At 42.1% G+C, this 14288-nt stretch overlaps 1 protein-coding gene and 1 non-coding gene across 2 annotated transcripts in view; one reads left to right on the top strand and one right to left on the bottom strand.

Annotated features, from left to right (window-relative positions):
* Positions 1–14288, top strand: part of LOC114875078 (protein Skeletor, isoforms D/E-like) — a 226049-nt gene that overhangs the window by 201020 nt on the left and 10741 nt on the right. Inside the window, 5 exon segments of the mRNA XM_029184999.2 lie at positions 4949–5314; positions 5316–5499; positions 12691–12828; positions 13786–13858; positions 14076–14184. Of these exon segments, the coding sequence (XP_029040832.2) occupies positions 5222–5314; positions 5316–5499; positions 12691–12828; positions 13786–13858; positions 14076–14184 (597 nt within the window). The 5' untranslated portion in view covers positions 4949–5221.
* Positions 4442–4535, bottom strand: LOC114875150. Its single transcript, XR_003789207.1, has one exon. It is a non-coding gene; the product is annotated as a U6 spliceosomal RNA (small nuclear RNA).

Genomic DNA, 14288 nt, shown 5'->3' with positions numbered 1-14288 from the left:
GGCGAATATCATTTCCCGGCGTATCAACGAATAAACGATCCTATAACGTTAATCACGAAAGATCGATCGTCCGATCAAGCCTCGATCTCCGACTCAGACTTTGACCCTGCTTGTCGATGGCGTTTCCATCAGAGAAAGTCTTCCATTTACGGTCAACGGCCCGCTTCTCGTTACCTCCGACCACTTTCGCATGTTATGTTGTCGCGAGGCTGGTGAACGCGGAATCCGTAATAACATTCACGCGTCTCGATTAACCGCAGTTGCGTACCACCAAACGAGTCATCATGGACCTGTTACGAAACGAGAAAAAACGTCCGATCGTCATTTTCTTTTCTTATTTCGCTTCTCGAGTGAATGAAGAGTCTGAAATGGCTTGTTTTTTTTTTCTTCTTCTTCTGAGTTTCGCAATCCACCATGCAAAATTTGCAGCTACGAATCGAACGAATCCCCTCTTTTCACTTTTGTACGCGACTACGTAATCTTGTTGCGAAAGTTTCTTCCTTTTGCGATTAATCCGGATCGGTCTATACGGTGACCACCACGATGAATTTCTCGGAAGTCCTAACAGGTAGCAATTTTATTTTTAATCGCCAATTTCGGTGGCATCTACTTTCTTTTATGTCGGATACATATGTTTTCAAATAGTTCGTAATATTTTAACGTACAGTCAGAGGCAGAAATATGTGGACACTGTTCAAACTGGTGACTTTTCATCTAAGAACGTGACTAGTTATGTTCTTATTGTTAGATGAAAGGTCGCGTTTTTTGGAAATTTTAATTAGGGGAAGGTGGGGCAAGACGGGGTAGTTAAGGTTTATTAATGAACAAAACACAGGTTTTAATTTTTTATTATTCTTTGATAATTGATCTATAGATTATATAAGGCAAAAGTCAATTATTTAAAAACAAAGAAAGGTCTTTTCTCCCCGTCTTGCCCCACCTTCCCCTATGCGAGTCTATAATGAAATTTTCATTATAGACTCGCATAAAAAAGTTGAAAAATTACCATTCACTATTTTCTTTCACGATTTCACCAAATTGTAATTGTTTAGTGAATTAATTTTTATAGTTTCTCAGAAAACCTCAAACTATTTAGTCCAATTTTAACCGAAGTATTCTATTTCGAACAGTGTCCACTTATTTTTGCTTCGGACTGTATATTTTTTTTCGTTTTCCATTTGATTAGAAAATCAACTTGATTGTTAGCGGAAACGAGGAAAGCGGGGTAGGAGGTGGTGTTCGTCAAAACAATTTTCTCTCGTTAACTCATCGGCCGGACTCATTAACTTCCGCTAATAAGCATGGCCAAGTGCAAGTGAAACACGGTCGAGCGTAGTAATTGCTGTCGGCCGTAATTATCCATCCTTTGCCACCGAAACCGTTGAATGCTTACGTACGCAGCCGGCAAAACGTCATAGAGTTTCAATTCGTATACGAAAAACCGAGCGGAACCGTTTATCAAGGTACACGAGTACCCTTCGTAGAAATGTTCACGTTCCCAGGAAAATGCTATTTGAATATCTCAAAGACGGTTTGATTCTTCTTTTTACACCGTGCTTGGTGCAACCGTGATAAAAAAAAATGCATACCGTAATGCTACTCGACGTCTTTTGATTACACGTTACGAGCAACCTTCTTTCCGCAATACTGATTTCACTTTCCACTCGAGCCTACCGACTCCCCTGTTTTGCCGTCCATTCACAGAGAATCCGAGTCATTTGTAATAAAGAACAGAGATTCTACTCTGTTTAACACGTTGATCATCAAGAGGTTCAGGAAGGAGGGAAAATTTTAATCCGTCCAACGAAAATTGTTTTTCATGAATTTGTATAAAACTGACTCGTCTCGTTGGACGTCTTATAAGTCTCATCTCCCTGGCTGTTTTCTACAAAGATACGTATTTGCATAAATATCCTCAGTCTACTAATTACTGACCACTCTTTCGTGTTTCTTTTCTCGTGGAGGGTCGTCGAGGCGCAGAAGGCGGTTTCTAGGTTGAGACAGAAACCTCTTGGTTTCTGTTGGTACACAATCGGCCCGCATACCAGTCCAGCCATGAAAGAATGGAGAGCAAGCAACGCCACGAAATCCTGTAACTTAACGAGCCTCCAGTTACATGGAAGCTTTCTAACAATAACCATCATCTGCTAATGCGTATCTTTATAACATCGGATTTTGTATTCGATCGTCCGGAAAGTTTTTCCCTCCACGTACTTGTTAAAAACCTCTGTGAAGTTGGCCCCTCATTATCAAAAATTTGAAAAATTGATAAGAGTTCTGAATGCCCCCCTAAGAGTTCTAGAGTTCTCTATCAGTTTTAAAAATAGTTCCGTCGATTAAAGTACCGAAAATATCATTTGAAGGTATGGGGGGACCAACTTCTCATTTTCGCAACTTTGAAGAGCTATAACTTTTTTGCTATCAACTTTAGCAATTTGGTTGTTAAGGATAATTGATAGAACTCTCAACAAAATTGTCGATTACGAAAAAAAAATTGTTTTTTGATTAATTTTAGGGGTGAAAATTTTTCTTGGTAACAGGCAGTTCTATTGACAGTTCTGGCAGCCCCCCGAAGAGTTCTATCAATTATCAATTAAAGTTGCGAAAATGAGAAGTTGGCACCCCCATACCTTCAAATGATATTTTCGGTACTTTAATCGACGGAACTATTTTTAAAACTGATAGAGAACTCTAGAACTCTTAGGTGGGTATTCAGAACTCTCCTCAATTTTTCAAATTTTTGATAATGAGGGACCAACTTCACAGATATTTGTTAAAAAAGTCGCTCGGTATACTCTCGAAAGTGCATCCGTTTTTGTAAATATTTTGCTCCATCCGTCAAAGAATTTTACATAGATCAAAACACACCGTTTCCTGCATGAATTATGCAAATGTCCAGTGAAGTAAACCGAACGTTTCTTAAATGATAAAAATATTTTTGAACAGCCTAATTGAATTTGCGACGAGTTAATTCGAAACGGACGTATCCGAGACAAACCGGGATCCTAATTTTAAAGTTTCAGTATATTGTAAATATTTCATGAAAGCGACGCGAATTTCGTAGAGAGAAATATTTCAGTTCGTGATTAAACGCGTGAATGGAGGAAAGAAAGAAGGAAGGAAAGAAAAAAGCTTCCCGTTAAGCGTCTTGGTAATCGGTGGTAGTAATTCCGTAATAACGTTTCTTTTGAGCACGACACCGTGGCTCGAAAGACCGTTCTCATAATTATTCCGTAATTATTACTCGCAACGTAGGCGAGATTAAATTTAATCGCACGGCTACGAGAGAGTGCTTATGACGAGGAAGAGGGATCCTTGCAACGTGTACGGCACGTGGAACCTATTATCTTTGCCACGCCGTGCTCTCCCAGACCCTTAACAAATGTAACCAGTCATTGTTATAAAAGACAATGACCAACTGACGCGTGTAATCGTTTCTGTCTATCTACGAATCGCACCTGCGACAAACGATCCGACTTTCCTTTCGATCATCCGCGCTTTTCAATCGCGTCTTTGATTTTCGTCCTTCGCGTCCTTCGATCGCTAATGATACTTTACGACCAAGGAATTTTCATATTCTTTTTCCTGGATTTCCTTATTTCATTTGCTTCCACAGCTGTTAACGATGTATCGTTACGAGTTTCCTTGCAATTACAGCGAATTTGGCACTCGACGCAAGGAGCAACGTTTCGGTAATTTCCCGAAGCATTATCTACCGTGTACCACGCTTCGAGAAAGCTTTCAATTATATCCAAAGTTTTAGAAGAATGTTAATTTCGTCCGGTTGTCGAGCCACATCGCCGAAATACTCGACGGGTGAAGTTGCCTCTATAAAAGTTTCCACGTGCTTCGAGTTACCGAAAAACGAGGCTTTTAATGAACCATAAACGTTCGCAGTTTCCGACACGCTTCTTTAAGCGAATTCCACAGTTCACCGTGAACGAGAAGAAAAGTTTCCCCTCTAAAAGCTCTTCGCCATGGATCGATCAACTTTAACCTCCCGAAGAAAAATCAAAACTTCCGACCATTGCTTATTTTCTTAGAAGAATCATCGAGCATCGTTTCTCAATTTCAACGTTCAAAAACAGGAAGAAGCTTACAGAAACGTTTGCACCCAGAACCTAATAAGAGCCTTTTATTTTCTTTTTTTTTTACGTGGAGGGACTCTTCGGAAGACACCGCCAGCCCACCTGAGGAGGTACCAGAGGTAGTATGGTCTGCACTGGGACTATAGGGAGGGCCCCGGGACCTCTTACGAACTCACCAGAACCCCCACCCTTTTATTTTTTTTACGTGGGGAAATCTTGCATAAGACACCCCCGCCCTGGGACGGGGGTAGTGTCGGATTCTTACCGAATAAAACCCCACGGCGCGGCGGCCCACCTCATGACGCAGAGGGAGGGGCCCTGAGACCTCTGATGAACACACCTTAGCTCCTTCAAAAAATGTGGAATGCTTCACGATTTTGCGTGCCATCCTTGCACAGGGGTCATCCTTCAAATTTTAATATATGTACATACTGCCGAAGCAAGTACTTGGAACCCCTCATCCCTGGCGCACTGGCGCCCCGATCTCGGGGGTGGGTCCAACCTTTCACCCTCCCAACCTAATAAGAGCCTGCTTTTCAACGATAACAATAACCTGGAGGGAAAAGAAAGCGAAACAAAGTGAAGCAATTTTTCAAGCGTTTGGTCGAGTCGGTGTCAGCTATTAGCCTGGTAGGAGATTTCGTGCAACCAGCATCCGAGCTGGATTTCGCGGTGTAAATTGCAACCGCGTTCCTCCGCTTCTCCACCCTGGATGATCTCGTTTCCTATTCGTCGCGGCGGGTGTCGAGAGGGCAGCGAAATAAGGACACCGCGCGGAGAGGGAAGGAATGCAGACAAAAGCATGCTCGTTACTTCATCCGCGTTGAATTACGCGTTGCTTTCTTTGTTTTCCTTTCAAGGACAGAGCTCGTCTTCTGGTACGAGTAGCCATCGGTCTGATGACCATTCGAACGACGAAGGACACGCATCGAGGCAGGGTATAATGGAAGAAAGGGAAATGGGGGGCGTTTCAGGAAAGAGTCGACCTTGTCTGTATGGACTGATAATTACAATCGCAAACTATCATTGTGTCTCGAGTTTCTTCGAGTAGGATATTAATGAAGAAACGATGCTACCGGTTCGAAAGGGTTAAAATGATCGAGGAAGAGATACAAGGGGGGATGAGATGAAAGATGAAAAGGAAAGAGAGAAAAAAAAAACAAGACTCGATGACGGATTTGAGGGAACAAGCAGAGCAGAAGGGAGAGGCGAGGAGAAAGAGAGACCGCCGAGGTGAAGCAAGGCGAGCCAGTGATCGTAGTGGGATCGACAAAGCTACCTGGATCCACGACGGCCACTTTCGACGGCAGTAACCACGAAGACGCCATGACCGCACCATCACCCACATCGTCCTCGACGCGGCTATCCACCGCTCTTCTAGTTGCTGCGGTTTTTATTCTTCTCGCCACACGTGAGTTTCATTCGGCTACCATCAGATCGATCTCTATTTTAGAAAGTACAATCCTCATGTTTCTTATATTCGACCCGATTCGAGCTGTCCACTCCGTGTCCTCGTGATCGGTTAACCCTTTCGTTACGAAGGACGTCTACTATATACGCTCACCAGAGACAGATCACAAACGCACTTTCAATTTTAAAATTAAGCCCGAATTAGGTCGAAATTTTTCTGATCTCGTGACAATTCCCCAGGTAGGAATTAATTCAACGCGATAGCTTCGTTTTGATAGCCGAAGATAAATAGGGAATCGCTTAGTCTCAGCTTTAACGACCGCAAAATCTTTAGCTGGTACCATTTTGCATGGTATTTCGTACGCTACCAACTATGGTGCGTTATTAGGAAAGTTTGCAACTGGAATTGTTCACTGGGGAGCGTATTTACGAAGTATGCGACTATATCGCGGAAGCGGCGTGTTCTAAACAACTCTAGCTGTCTCGTTTATCGAAGGAAAAGCCGAAATTCGTATCCTAATGTTTCGCACGGTTACAAATGAAAAACGTGTCAATTTTCGAGCTACCACGGAGTTTCCCGTGTAAATTCCGTGTAAATAAACGGTAAAAGGTGTCAACGGTGGAGCCGGTCCAGCGAAAACGGTAGCTGTAAAGCGTAACTCGCTATTGCCAACGCGTGAAACAAAGTGTAACCTGTCAAATACGGAACGTTCTCGCTTGTCACCGGGAAATTGCAACAGAGTTTCTCCACTCTTTGATATTTAACGGCTAATCGAACTGTGACAATTCTGGACTGTAACGCGCGCGTACTTAGCAAAGCTACCTTTGTAATTCGTTTTTCTTTTTTCTTTTTTTTTTGGTTTTTTAAATCGCAAAGTATACCAGAGAAAAGATAGAAACGTATGCGTGAAAGGGTACGAGGTAGCTAATTAATGACGGCGCTAAGGATCCTACTAACTCGTTCGACGTCTCGATTTGCCGGTCTGTTTCCCGACTCTCCACGACTTTCGCGTTCCTAGCTTTTCCTCTGGCAATCGTCACGATCCGAGAGGAGAAACAGATTCGCGGATGGGAAAAAAGAAAGAAAAGGAAAAACACGGTCGTAACGATTCCAAGAAGAAACTCTGGCCGATTTATACGCTCGACTCGCGAAAGTGTCACGGATCGACGACTAATACAGACGTGAATATCGTTATTTTCACAAAGTTTCTTTTAGAGGTGTGCGAGTATTCGAGTTTCGAGTGGAACAATCATCGGTCGAGTCGAGTCGAGCGCTTGAATTTGCCGAATTACTCGAAATCGACGAACTGCTTGAAACAAAAGCGAGCTACTCGAAAAAATCGAATTACTCGAATATTCGAGCTGAAAATTCATCTTCGAGTAAATCGAAGTTTTACGACGGCTCGAATATTCGAGTATTCGAATTTCGAGTGAAACAATGATCGGTCGGTCGAGTCGAGCCGAGTCGTGCGCTTGAATTTGCCGAATTACTCGAAATCTACTTGAAAAAATCGAACCACTCGAATATTCGAGCTGAAAATTCATCTTCGAGTAAATCGAGGTTCGATTTTTTCGAGTAGCTCGCTTTTGTTTCAAACAGTTCGTCGATTTCGAGTAATTCGACAAATTCAAGCGCTCGACTCGACTCGACCGACCGATCATTGTTTCACTCGAAATTCGAATACTCGATTTATTCGACATTCTCGACACACCTCTACGTGTAGGTGTCAAACAGTGTGTCAATTTCGAATAATTCGACAAATTCAAGTGCTCTGCTCGATTCGAACAATCGAGGTGAGTTCAGCTCGACTTATAAATTACGAGTACTCGCATACCTCTAGTTTCTTTATACGATCGTTTGATAGAATCGTATCGATATTGAAAAATACCGACGATGGACTATGATATTCGATCTGACGCAGCAGTGTCGAAACAGTACCAACATTTCTATATTTCACCGTTGTGTAACAAACGGGAACGCGTATCCAGATTCTGTCAACAGATACGGATGTCGGTGCGTCTAATCGTACACGAACTTAACACGCCGTATAAAAATTGTTCTCCCTTTTACGGTCGTTGCACGTTTCGCTTCGCCGGCCGCGTATACGAAATTCAAGGTTCGGAAAGTTTTCCTACTCAAACAGTTGATTTATCGTAACGATTCGGATTGTTACAAAGAGTAACAGGTTTCTTTTGTAACGAACAGCTCGATTCAAAGTTTGATGAAAGAAAAGCAATCCACATTTCCATCCAGCATCCCGAATGAAACCTCTTTCTCTCGGAACCGGGCTCTCGATGCTGTTCAACGTTGACGAACCGAAATCTAAAGTTTCCGATTTCCGAAATTCACCGTTTCGATGAGCCACTCGAATATTTCTATCGCTCATTGGATTCGAAGCGTTCTCCACTTTGATTCGATAGGAATATAAAGCACGTTGTCGCGACGGAAACGTTTCCAATCAAAGGGGATCTTTTATACAATTCCCAAGCGAAATTCCTACCCATCGAATTTAAGGTATTTCTTGTTATACCCGCAAATCTATCAGAGATACGTAGGTACACACGTTGCGACATTAGCTGGAGAGTTGTATTATGTAGAGAAGGCTTGGCAATTACGTTTGTCCGCCTCTCTGCTTTCTCTTTCCTATGAAAATGTCAAAGGTATTATACAGGGTTCCTCATAACGTACGCCGCGATAAACAACGAACGGGAAAACAATGGAAATAAATATTTCTGAACGTGTCTCGTATTTCCAAGTTGCATTCGTCGTATGTAATAGGGGTTGTAAAAGTTCGAGTGGCATATTTATTGGAGATAAATTTAAAAATGGTCTATTCAGGGCCGGCCCTGAGAAAAAGGGCCCCTTCACATGTGTGATATAAAACAAAGTACCTCAAATAAAATTTATTAAATTAACATTAAAGCTTGTACAGGCTGTCCGAAAAGAGTAGCAGGGTTTTGTTTTTGAGTTGACGTTCTTGAGGGCCAGCGGAAGGGTGCAGGGTAAGGATACAAGTGTGCACCACTGCATGGAATTTTAATTGCAATGGAATCGTACTCAAAACAATTATCAAAACAATAATTCCATGGTGACTGGTCAACTGGTCATTCACGTTGCACCGAGCAACGATAGCATTAGAAAATTGATTCGGATGTTTGAAACCACCGGTTAAATAGTAAAAATTCAAAACACAGGACTACAAGAAATGAAGTCAGTTCGTCAAATTCCGTTACTATCAATCCGCAAACGAAGTCAAGAACTAAACATTAAAAAATCATCTTTGCAGTTCATTTTAAAGAAAGACTTACATCTCAAAGCCTATAAAATTCAGTTAGTTCAAGAACTGAAAGATAGTAATCATGCTAATCGATTAAATTTTCCCAATGAAATGCTATAGCGATTCGACAACATTGAAAACATTTTGTTTAGTGATGAAGCAAACTTTCACATAAATAGTCACGTGAATAAAGAGAATTGCCGCTGTTGGTCAGAATAGAATCCTGAACGGAAGCAACAACAACTGCTCCATAGTCCAAAGATCATTGTATGGGTTGCAATGTCTGGTAATGGCATAATTGGCCCGTATTTTCGCGAAGATCTCACTGTGAATAGTGACCGTTATTGTGAAATGTTAAGCATTTGGTTTCAACAAGATGGGGCCACTTGCCATACTTCCGACCAGTCAATTGAATCTGTGAACGAATTATTCCTGAATAAAGTGATTTCTCGTAGAGGCAACAATAATCGGCCTGCAAGGAGCCCTGATCTCAACCCGCTTGATTACTTTTTATGGGGTTACTTTAAAAGCAGAGTATACGAAAACGAACCGACGAATCTGACACAATTGAAGCACAATATTGCATCGGAAATAGCATCGATCCCAAGAACAATGTGTGAACGCGTTGTTGTTAATCTTCGTACAAGATTACAAGATCTTTTCTAAATAACTCTCCAGTTTAGTGATTTTATTTAAATAATAAACAACCAATTCAATTACTGCTATTTTTTGTTTTATTCAATTATCAAATTCCCGATACCCTTTTTGGACACCCTGTAGATTTGCATTTACATCGATTAATATTCAAGTAAACATTACTCTTCTTGCATTCTTAAACGCAAAATCTTCTTAGGGAGCCGCCTAGTCTGCCTAGGCCCAGGGCCGAACCTGTAAATATTTCCTCAAATAAAATTTACAAAATTAACATTAAAGCTTGTATATCTAATTTAGATTTGCATTTACATCGATTAGTATTCAAGTAAACATTACTCTTCTTGCATTCTTAGAGGCAAAATCGTCTTATGCGGGCCCTAAGGCCAGTCCTGGGCCTTTTACACATGCCACCCTCTAGATAAGATTACTTTGCTAAAGCTTCCGTATCCTCGTAGCCATTTTTACGGTGCTCGTGACTCGGTCGGATCGAGAATCACGCTCGTAACAATTTAATCACATTCCACGGTGTCGTTACCGCGGCGATAATTATTCGCTAATGGTTCGCAACCGTAATGCATCCTTTATAGCCTGGAAACCGACGACGCTTTGACGCTTCGACTTCTCATTATTAATTAATTAACCATCGACGCCAAAGTATACGCGACTATGTCCTACATTCGCGAGATCGTCGCGTTGATACTAACGTTCGAATATCTGACGGTGTTCGCTCTTATCTTCTTCGAAACATTCCTATGGTAAAAATCCAGATTCTTGCATGTTTTAAATATTAGCCAAGTTCGAACTTGGCGTTCGAATTTTTATGAAAATATCCCCGCGGCTGAAATTCATTCTTATCTTCACCGGAACGTTCCCATGGCTGTAAAATTCAGATCCGAGGATCGTTTAAATGCTCCAGTTCGAACGTTTCGCGCTCATTTTTCACGGATATATCCTTAACGACAAGTGTTCGAAAATGATATTCGGATGCGCGGAAAGAGTTACCAAGAGCCCTCTAAAATTTTAAGAGAACCGAAAATCATTTCTAATCTCATATTCGAATCGAACGTCTCGTCGTTTAAATTATAGCACCGGGGATGTTGATTTTTCTACCTAATACCAGCGTCCCGTTAGAAGACGGATACCAGTTTTAAATCACCGTCGATCAAACGAACGCGCCTTGAATTAATTAAGCTGCGGAGATGACCCGTTCTAGCAACAAACAAGTCAGCCAGAGGATCCTTTGTCACTTAATTCTAAGCTATAATCAATTCTCAAGTCTTGAACTCATTCGTAAGCATGATCGCCCCTCGACTATTGTAAGATTCATAGCGGAACACGCGAATGCAGATAATAATGGGAAAACACGAGCCGGTGGAAAGCTGGATCGATCAAGCAGCTGGTTGATTAAAGGAGCCGCAGTAGCCGCGTTCTCCATAGAGAATCGGCTGGCCACTGCTGCGCATGTAATTCTCGTTACGCGTGTTTACGCCGATCCGCTCGATCAATGACAAGACTCCTCTCGAAGATTACACGTCGCGACTTAATGACAGCATGCACCCACGCTGGTACATCGGTGGAAAGCGAACGTTCAACGACACGTGCCGTTTCGATCGAGGAAAAGAAAAATGAAGGATCGAAAGTTTCGAGGATGATTAAAACGCGGAAATGATCGCGCGGTAATTAATATTTCTACCTGTTTCCTGATTCGGGTTTCAGAGACGGTGGACTTTTTCTTTTTGGTGCTTCTCGCGAAAACTGGACTGGAAAGGATACCTAATTTCTGGTTAATTCGCTGACATTTGGACCAGTAATTTTAGTACCGTACGTTACGTAAGAGAATTCCTGCATTCCCGGAAAAATGAAACTAGCTTTTCGCCAACGGGGAACACGATTTACCTATCGGAATTGTACACGTGTTCGAAGCGATTCAGAATGTATAAACTCGCCGCGATCCATCCGGACGTGCACCGTAACAAATGTATTTTTCTCCAATTATCAAATACCAGGAGATAGAACAAAGTGGTACACGCTGTCCTATCCTGTATCCCATACGTTACATCACCGATTACCAGCGACAGTTAACGGCACCACGAAACCTCGTAGAACGGATCGTTCTACTGTATACCGTCTAATTTTCCTCTCAGATCACCACCATTTTTCCCATCTGCTTTTCCATCGAATCAGCTAACGTGTGCAGGTCCTTGAACGCGCACGATTTATGCTCGAATCGTGCGTCAATCTCGTCGGATGGACGATATCCTGTCTATCGTTGAAGAGATAGCAATAACGGTACGCGTTCGATCAAAGGGTTAGACAGTGATCGTCGACCGGTTCCCTCGATTCGTTAGCATCTAACGAACGATTCGCTTAAACACGGGATTGGTCTTCGATTCACCGCATATTTATGCGAATTCTAACCCTGATCTCTAACCGTTCGAACGCTGATGGACAAACTTCCTGCGTGATCGTTCACCGACCTCCGCGTATCCTTCTTAGACTTCTCTCGATCATTCCATGGCTAACTCCTGATTTTTTCTTTTTTCCATTTTCTCATTCATCGAGGTTAAAATCAGTTGCCCTAATGGATAGTTGATAGAATAGTTTCCGCGTTCGAGTAGAAAGTTGGATTCCACGTAGGACAATTTGATGAGCGGGCCTGATTTATGACGAAGAATCGTGGAATTCTTTCGAGCACAATTTTACACGAGCCTCGTAACCAGCAAATTGTCGGATCAACTTCGAACCAGATGGCTAACATTCCTCGATCTCGTGCGACACGATCTGATCCACATGCCGCGATAGCAGCAGAGCCCTGCAAGCATCCGAGGAACTCGCTTTTCGCATACCCTCACGATTCGCGGGGATCCGTTCTGCTTGACGAAATCGATCCTCGAGGTAATCGGTAAATCCACACCGAGAGGAATTTATTATTCCCACTGTCGGCGATTAGTTATGCGCCCGACCGGTTTCCCGATCTTCCTTAAAGAAACGCTTAATTATCGGATCCTGTTAAATCAACGATCAGAATGTTATATTCCTTCGCTTACGTCTGGGTGAAAAACTTTGAGTCTCCTTTTTATTAAATATCATCTTCTTCGGGAATAACAATTTTTTCTCGAACCTCGATGCACGAACCGAAACTATCCAGTAACAAGTGTCCAAGGAACGATCTCTCGCCTACCCTCCAGTAACTTTATCCACCCCTTACCGTGTTCCATCATTAATCCACGATAATTAATTGAACTCGATTGTGTTCGCAGAGGTATGCAGCGGAGCTTATTACGGGAAGCTTATCGGCAAGCTGTCGGAACTTCATCACGGCGTCAGCGGTGAAGTTTACGCCGTGGACGGGCGAACTCTGTTCGTCAAGGATTTCACATACGACGGGGAAGCGCCAAGTTCGTAACCAAGAAACCCGTACACCAGTATAGATATCCGTGGCGCGAACAAAAGTTTCCTATTTCGAGGCATGCGTCTTCGTGAATCGTTTGTCGTCGAAAACATTGCTTCACAGGGTCTGTGACTCTTGCTTTTAACACGTTGAACGCCATAGTGAAATTGGGCATTTTTTATGGGATAATTAATTTAAAAATTTCAAGCTTTCTATTCTTTTCTTTTAATTATTCAGGCGTATGTAAATTGCGAAGCCGGTCACCGGTGACCCCCATGGCGTTCAACGTGTTAACTTTATGCTTCTGAATTCACCTCTCTTAAGCTGGCAGGACCAAACCAGCAGAATCAAATCGGAATTAGTGGAATATTTAGTACTTATTTTGTACTAATTTGTACCACAAACAGTAATTTTGTACCTCGTGCCATTTTCAAAAAAATCGTGGCGCTGCTAGCTTAATATTGAGCTAGCAGGACCAAACGTCAAAATTAATAAAAATGAATCAAACAAAGCAAATACATTTAGTGCTGAATTTGTACTAATTTGTACCACCAAAAGAAATTTTGTACCTAGTACCTGAATATTAAGCTAGCAGCGCCACGATTATTTTGAAAATGGCAGGAGGTATAAAATTTCTTTTGGGGGTACAAATTAGTACAAAATAAGTACTAAATATTCCACTAATTCCGATTTGATTCTGCTGGTTTGGTCCTGCCAGGTTAAGAGAGGTTCTGAATTCGTTAAGTGTCCGACTTACGGATAAACAGTTGCATTCTCACGCTTCTTGCTTTCAATTCACTCGTCGTACTCTCGCTTTCCTGTCTGCTGCACGGCTCGATTAAAATCGAAAGCGTTCGTTGCGATCGTTTCGGATTACAATAAAAAAATAAAAGAAGTCGTACGAAAGAACCGCGATATTAATTGCGATTAGCAGCGACTACAATGTATAATTATCTCGTTTCAGCCGCTTATTTCTATGTCGGCAATACCAAGACCCCTAATGGTAATGGAATCAGGCTTCGTGACGAGCGTGGATCGTAAGTGTGTCTTTTTGTATCCTATTTACTCGACAGGATGATCTATCTTAGGTGCCTTAGAAGCATTAACTTGTTAATGTCACAAGTACAACTATATTAACGATGCGCGTATACCTACGAAGCTTATAGAACATTCTCTTTGCATCGGTAGTTGAAAAATTCATTTTTTTTAATTAGGATGAGATTCAGTGTTATAAAAGAGAATTTTTTCTGACAGGGCGGAAACGATAAAGCGGTATCGAAGGAAGAGCATCACCCTGACGTTACCGGAAGGCAAGACCCTGAACAACATCAAATGGTTCGCCGTATGGTGCGACGAATACGCTGTAAGCAACAAACGTATCATGCTCGTGACCTTCGACGTGGACATTGTTTCGATTCCACTATCGCGATACAGAAACCGGTATCGTTTCTTTGCCGCGCAACTTTC

Source organism: Osmia bicornis, chromosome 9, assembly GCF_907164935.1.
Source record: "Osmia bicornis bicornis chromosome 9, iOsmBic2.1, whole genome shotgun sequence".
Taxonomy (NCBI): Eukaryota; Metazoa; Arthropoda; class Insecta; order Hymenoptera; family Megachilidae; genus Osmia; species Osmia bicornis.
The sequence above is the reverse complement of the archived record's forward strand: the minus strand, read 5'-3'. Positions and strand labels throughout refer to the sequence as shown.